This window comes from Lactuca virosa, chromosome 2 (assembly GCF_052849685.1).
Source record: "Lactuca virosa cultivar CGN04683 chromosome 2, Lactuca_virosa_CGN04683_v6, whole genome shotgun sequence".
In the NCBI taxonomy this organism is placed as follows: Eukaryota; Viridiplantae; Streptophyta; class Magnoliopsida; order Asterales; family Asteraceae; genus Lactuca; species Lactuca virosa.
The window spans coordinates 187,494,876-187,501,451 of NC_136427.1; the positions used below are offsets into that span (position 1 = coordinate 187,494,876).

At 44.3% G+C, this 6,576-nt stretch overlaps 1 protein-coding gene and 1 non-coding gene across 2 annotated transcripts; one reads left to right on the plus strand and one right to left on the minus strand.

Moving 5' to 3' along the window:
* Window positions 1–398: 398 nt before the first annotated feature.
* LOC145158032 (uncharacterized) lies at window positions 399–2,324 on the minus strand. The gene is made up of 2 exons (XM_079076994.1): window positions 1,939–2,324; window positions 399–1,779 (listed from the first exon to the last, which is right to left on the minus strand). Exons 1-2 carry the CDS (start codon window positions 2,322–2,324, stop codon window positions 399–401), a joined length of 1,767 nt encoding a protein of 588 aa, XP_078933120.1.
* LOC145162063 (small nucleolar RNA R71) lies at window positions 1,834–1,940 on the plus strand. Its single transcript, XR_013738919.1, has one exon. It is a non-coding gene; the product is annotated as a small nucleolar RNA R71 (small nucleolar RNA).
* Window positions 2,325–6,576: the final 4,252 nt, after the last annotated feature.

Consider the following 6,576-nt stretch of genomic DNA (forward strand, 5'->3'; position numbering starts at 1 on the left):
GGGTTTTTCATATGGACTCGGCGAGTAGATCGGGGCTACTCGGCGAGTAGGCTGCTTAGTGGTTTTTATTAGTTCATTATAATCAGCTTCTTCCAGCAGTCTCTCTATTTCCAGTAGGTCTCTTTCAGCATCAAGTTCTTCATCAAAGGCGATGGTGGACTTGTTTGGCTCTTCATTGTTCCATTCCTCCATTAATATATCCAACATATCAATTGAAAATGTCGTGTCATCACTGTTCCTTGCATGTTTCATGGCTTGATCAACCCCGAAAGTGACTGATTCATCTCCCACCCATAGAGTAAGTTTTGAATCTCGCATGTCAACTATAGCGCTTGCGGTGTTAAGGAAAGGTCTTCCAAGGATGATCGGGACTTGAGGATCCGCTTCCATGTCCAAAATTATAAAATCCGCGGGGAACACGAACTTACCTTTACCAAAAGATCTTCACAGATTCCCCTAGGAAATGTAACCGTTTTGTTTGCTAGGTGGATTGCCATGCGAATGGGTCTTGGCTCGGGGAGGTCTAACTTTTTGAAAAATGAATAAGGCATGAGGTTTACACTTGCCCCCGAATCAGCTAGTGCATATATGGTGGCCAAGTTTCCAAATTGACAGGGCAATGTTAAACTTCCCGGATCTCCTTTCTTCTTTGGAAGTGTGTTCAACATAGCAGCTGAACAGTTTTCGTTTAGGACCACCTTCTTCACTTCTTCCATCTTCCTTCTATTAGTTAGAAGCTCCTTGAGAAATTTGGCGTATTTTGGCATTTGGGCAACCGCTTCTATGAATGGTATGTTGATTTGAAGAGCCTTTATGTGTTCTAGAAACTTCTGGTAGTCTTCTTCATTCTTTTCTTGTCTAGCTCGGGCTGGATATGGCAGTGGAGGCTGATATGGCTTAACAGGAGTTTGACTTTTCTGATCAGGTGGCGGACTCGCCGAGTCCATATCATGGACTCGGCGAGTAGGGTCTGGGCTCAGCTGGGTCTGATTTTGATTCTGCCCTTCTGCCTCCTTCTCTTGTACCAGCTTTGGGTCTTCGTTCTGAATAGGGGCCAGAGGGGTTATAATCTTCCCACTCCTAGTTGTGACAATGTTTATATGTGCGCCTTTTGGATTGTTTTCGGTGTTACTAGGAAGTTCTCCCGGTGCTCTTTGATTCATTTGTTGGGAAAGTTGCCCCAGTTGCTTCGCAATGTTGTGAATAGATGCTTGCTGATTCCTTAATATTGTTCTTGTATCTTGTATTGCAGCATCGTGGTCATTGTGTCTTTTTTCGGATGCAGCTACAAATTTAGTGAGCATTTCTTCTAGATTTGGTTTCTTTTCTTGTACCGACTCCTCCTTTTGGTAAAAATCCCTTGCCTTTTGTCTAAATTTCTCCTCCCTTGCTTTCTTGTACTCATCATAAGGGAGCCATTCTTTCTTAGGTTTTCGCCAATCGTCATCAAATCTATCACCACTAGAATAGCATACTTGCACTTTCTTATCCCCGTTCTCGTCCAAATCACAATCTCTAGTTAGATGAGGCCCATTGCAATTTTCACATCCTACCCGAATAGCATGGATTGTTTGATCCATTTTATCCATCCTTCTATCCATGGTTTTCAACATTGCCATAACTGCCGACAAATCTTCAGAAGTTGCGTACGCCGATCCCTTGGTCATATCATTCCTTATATTGTGGTATTCTTTAGAATGCTTAGAGAATTCTTCAATCAGTTCTTTGATCACCGGAGGTGCCTTCTTTGTGAGGGGTCCTTGCAAGTCTAGGAGCTGCCTAGTTATTACATTGACTCCATCATAGAAAATGGAGACTTCTTGTTGGCTATTAAGATCATGATGTGGGCAATTCCTTAGTAGACTTTTATATCTCTCCCATGCCTCATAAAGGGACTCTCCAGGTTGTTGTTCAAAGTTGGCGATAGCTTTCTTCAACTTGGCTATTTTCGAGGGTGGGCAAAACTGGTCAATAAATTCTTCCTTCATCTTAGCCCATGTAGTGATGGATCCGGGAGGGAGTAACTTGAGCCAATCCTTTGAAGCACCTTTGAATGTAACTGGAAGCATACGAAGCAGCTGGGTTTCGCGAGGCACATTTGGAACATTAAAATAATCAGCTACATCATTGACTTCATCCAAGTGTTTATAGGCATCTTCGTGGTCTTTTCCATAGAAGGGGATCTCCTTGAGTTGAGCAAGAATGTGACCCTTAAGCTCAAAAGTGGCAGTCGCGGGAATTGCGGGTTGCACAAGTCCCGGGCCGGTATCATCCCGTATCCTCTTCTTCCATTCGCCCATGGGAACTTCATCAATGTTCGCCATGGTGTTGTCAAAGTTACCTTCTAGATCGCTACCTTCTTCAAATTCGCTTTATTCTCCTTTGGACTCGTTCACGATGTCTTCCTTGATTGGGTCTTCCTTTGCTAAGGAAAAGGTGTTGGATGCTCCTGATTTGCTGCTCTTTTTCTTGCTAAAAACGGATTTGAGATTCTTCAATGGTGAGTTCTTTGAAGACACGGATTCTCCAACGGTTTTCCTTTGTTCTTTCTTAGAGCGGACTCCGGGTCTTCAAGTGGGGGAACCAAAGACGTATTGGATCCTCGGGTCATGTAACAACTGCAATTAAAGTAAGAAAAACGCGTAAAAAGAACAAAAAGAAACTAAATTAAAAGCTGTGAATCAACGATGGACTCGCCGAGTAGCGTCGATTGCACTCGGCGAGTTCAAGGCAGAAACAGAAAAAAAAATCTAATTAAATTTCTAAAACAGAAAACTATGAATACTAATCCTATCAACTGAATTACCAAAAAAATAACTTTGTGCAAGGTAAATCTCACACAAAGGATCGATAAAACTAGAAATTAGTGCTAATTTTTTGAACCGTTCCTCGGCAACGGCGCCAAAAACTTGATGTGTGTAAAATGCACTGGTTTTATTCCTACTTTAAAAATATAGATTTAGCACACAAAGGCAGTGAACCTGTCTTTTAGTGGTATAGTTGAATAAGTAGGGTGTCGAACTCAGGGAACGGAAATTAAACTAATAACTAATTTTAACTAAACAAGTAATAAAAGTAAAGGGTTTTCTCTAGTTTTACAAGACTAGAAACTTAAACACACCACCTAACACGTAATTAACTAATCAACTAAAGCAAGTAAAAATTCACCAAATTTGATAAAAGGGTTTCTGTTTAGGTCCAACCAATTCACTCATATGGTTAATTTTATGGTAAAGTAATAAATTAATTGTTATTGGTTACCAACTATAGTGATTAGATTCGCATTCGCTATTACCAACCCTTAGGAAATTAATTAATTCAAGCAGTGATCAATTAAGAGATGTTCATGCAGCCTAATTGTCTTCCTATTAACAGAAAATAGTTATGGTTAATGCATAAGGGTCTTTAACAAACTTAACTTAATAAAATCACCAATAATCAATCAATCAAAGTATAAGTCAAACCATAGGAGTAATTTGGTCTTTCCTAAACAGAAACTACGAAAATTCAGCTCATGATTACAGTAAAAGAGAAGCTAAAAACGAATTTAGTTGATCTAAACATGATTCACTTCTAAGAATAAGTGGAAAATTTAACCTAATTCGCCTTGAGTCTTCTAAAGATCAAAGATTAGGGTTCTTCAGGTCTCCAAGGGTTTCCTCAGTCGCAAGTAATTCTCCAGAGATGCCAAAAAACTCCCTCATTCGGAATTAGATCCTCTATTTATAATTATCTCAAAACAGGGGCAACTCGGCGTGTAAGTATCCAACTCACCGAGTTCCTTTGAGAAATACGTGTACGGCAAGGATTCCTGGTCATTACTTCGCGAACATTCATAGGAACTCGCCGAGTAGCTTCTGGACTCGCCGAGTAGCTCCAGGTTTGTTCTTCTTTCTTCATTCTCCAGCTTCTGATTGCTTCTCCTTCTTCCTTTTTGCTTCCAAGCATGTCTTCTGGACTGAAAATATAATTTAGACATTATTAAGTACCTTTTGTCCATATTATGCAAATAATTAGCTAATAATTGATAAAATCTGTACTAAACACATGGCCAAATATGCACATATCAATGAGCAGACGAGGGAGTTTATTTTCTCTGAGATCACGCGCAGTATTCTTGAGCAGACTGCTATGATATTCGGTTTGATCAAGGAGGGTATCCTGGAGCTTATGGATGAGAGATTGAGTGCTTTCCGCATTGAGGTGGCGACCATGATGGGGTCGCTCACACTGACTTTCAGGGAGTTCATGGCTTGTGGAGCTCCCGATTACCATGGGGCCCGAGACCCTATTGCGAGTACCAGATGGTTGGCGGATATCGCCAATGCATTCCGCACCAGCAGATGTCCCGAGGGGCATAAGATTAGACTTACGTCCTATCTTCTGAAGGACAGGGCACGTGACTGGTGTGAGGAGGTCGGACATGTTATTGGGGATGATGCGGCGTTGGACGCGATGGCATGGGGTGACTTCTCGGCCAGGTTCAAGGCCGAGTTTGCACCAGTTATTGAGGTACAACAGTTAGCACGGGAGTTTCGGGACCTCCAGCAGACTACAGAGACAGTGGCGGAGATCACCGCCAAATTTAGGGAGAGGGTCTTTCTCGTTCCGCAGTATCTGGCGGACGAGGAGATGAAAAAGGCCTGATACCATGATATGTTGAGGAGCGATATACGACAGTTTGTGAGCCGTTCCAACTACAAGACGCTGGAAGATATTATTCCTAGGGCTTGTGAGAGAGAGATTGATTTGGAGATGGAGAGGAAGAGGAAGCCAGAGTCTGTGATTGGCGTGGAGGGTTCGGGCAAAAAGCCCAAGGTAGATTCCCGAGAGAAGGGCCAGCATGGCCAAGGCCGCTGCAGCAAGTGTGGCAGGGGGCATGATGGGCCATGCAAGGCTGGTAGTTCGGGTTGCTTTAAGTGCGGCCGAACTGGGCATGTCGGTAAGGATTGTACTACTACCACCACCATCACATCATATGATCTGATTTGCTTTCAGTGCAATCAGAGGGGCCACAAGAGGTCCCAGTGTCCGAGTTTGGTAGCAGCAAGGAAGGTGGTGGCACCTGCCTCTGCTACATTAAGGATTACAGACGGCCGTCAGGGCTGGGCAGAGACGCCAGTGACGAAGAGCAGAGCTTTCCAGTTGACAGCAGAGGAGGCACGAGCAACTCCTGATGTCGTTACAGGTATGTATCTTCTCCTTATCTCTTTATTTATCTTGATCATTGCTTATGTTTATGTGTTTGTTATAGGATCGTTCTTAGTGAACGGTATATCAGCCTTGGTACTATTTGATTCGGGGGCAACCCGATCTTTTGTGTCGCTCGCGCTCAACAAGCGATTCGTAAGAGCTCCGGGGGAGCTAGATTGTCCACTGGATGTAGAGATAGAGGATGAGAGGACCATTAGGGTTGCGAGGGTTCACAGAGGTTGTACATTACAGTTATTCGATGAGCATTTTTTAGTGGATCTGGTTCCTATTCCACTGCGAGGGAACAAGGTTATAGTGGGTATGGATTGGTTGAGCCCCAATGGAGCAGTGATCGACTGCGAGCAACAACTAGCGAGGGTTCGGAGTCCTAGTAAGGGAGGGTTAGTGATTCAGGGCGAGAGGCCGCAACATGGGTTGACTCTATGTTCAGCACCGAGAGCTAGGCGCTACCTTCAGCAGGGGTGCGCATGTTATATCGCCTATGTTATGGATACCCGGGATAAGGGTAAGGCGATAGTGGATGATGTACCGGTAGTGCAAGAGTACCCATATGTATTCTCGGATGATCTGCCTAGGGTACCTCCGGAGAGGCAGTTCGAGTTCAGGATTGACCTAGTCCCTGGTGCGGCTTCGATAGCCAAGGCACCGTATCGGTTGGCTCCTCCCGAGATGCAAGAGTTGTCTACGCAGCTGCAGGAGCTGCTAGACAAGGGATTCATCAGACCGAGCAGTTCGCCATAGGGAGCCCCGATCTTGTTTGTGAAGAAGAAGGACGGGTCTCATCGCATGTGTATTGACTACCGGAAGCTGAGCAAGGTAACGGTGAAGAACCATTACCCACTCCCGAGGAGAGATGATTTTTTGACCAGCTGCAGAGAGCATCTTGGTTCTCCAAGATTGATCTACAGTCAGGTTATCACCAGATGCGAGTCAGGGACGAGGATGTCTAGAAGACGACTTTTAGGACTCGCTATGGTCATTATGAGTTTGTGGTGATGCCGTTTGGGCTCACCAATGCTCCAGCCACATTCATGGACCTCATGAACCGAGTATGCAGACCAATTCTGGATCGGTCTGTGATATTTTTCATCGATGATATCTTGGTCTATTCCAAGACTCAGGAGCGCCTGAAGGAGGTGCTGGAGACACTGAGGAGAGGAGGGAGATACTTTTTGCGAAGTTCTCCAAGTGTGAGTTTTGGTTGCGCGAGGTGCAGTTTCTGGGGCACCTTGTCAACCAGAAAGGTATTCTGGTCGATCCGGCCAAGATAGAGGCCGTGATGTAGTGGTAGGTTCCGAGGTCTCCAACTGAGATTTGAAGTTTTCTTGGTCTAGCGGGTTTCTACAGGAGATTCATCGAGGA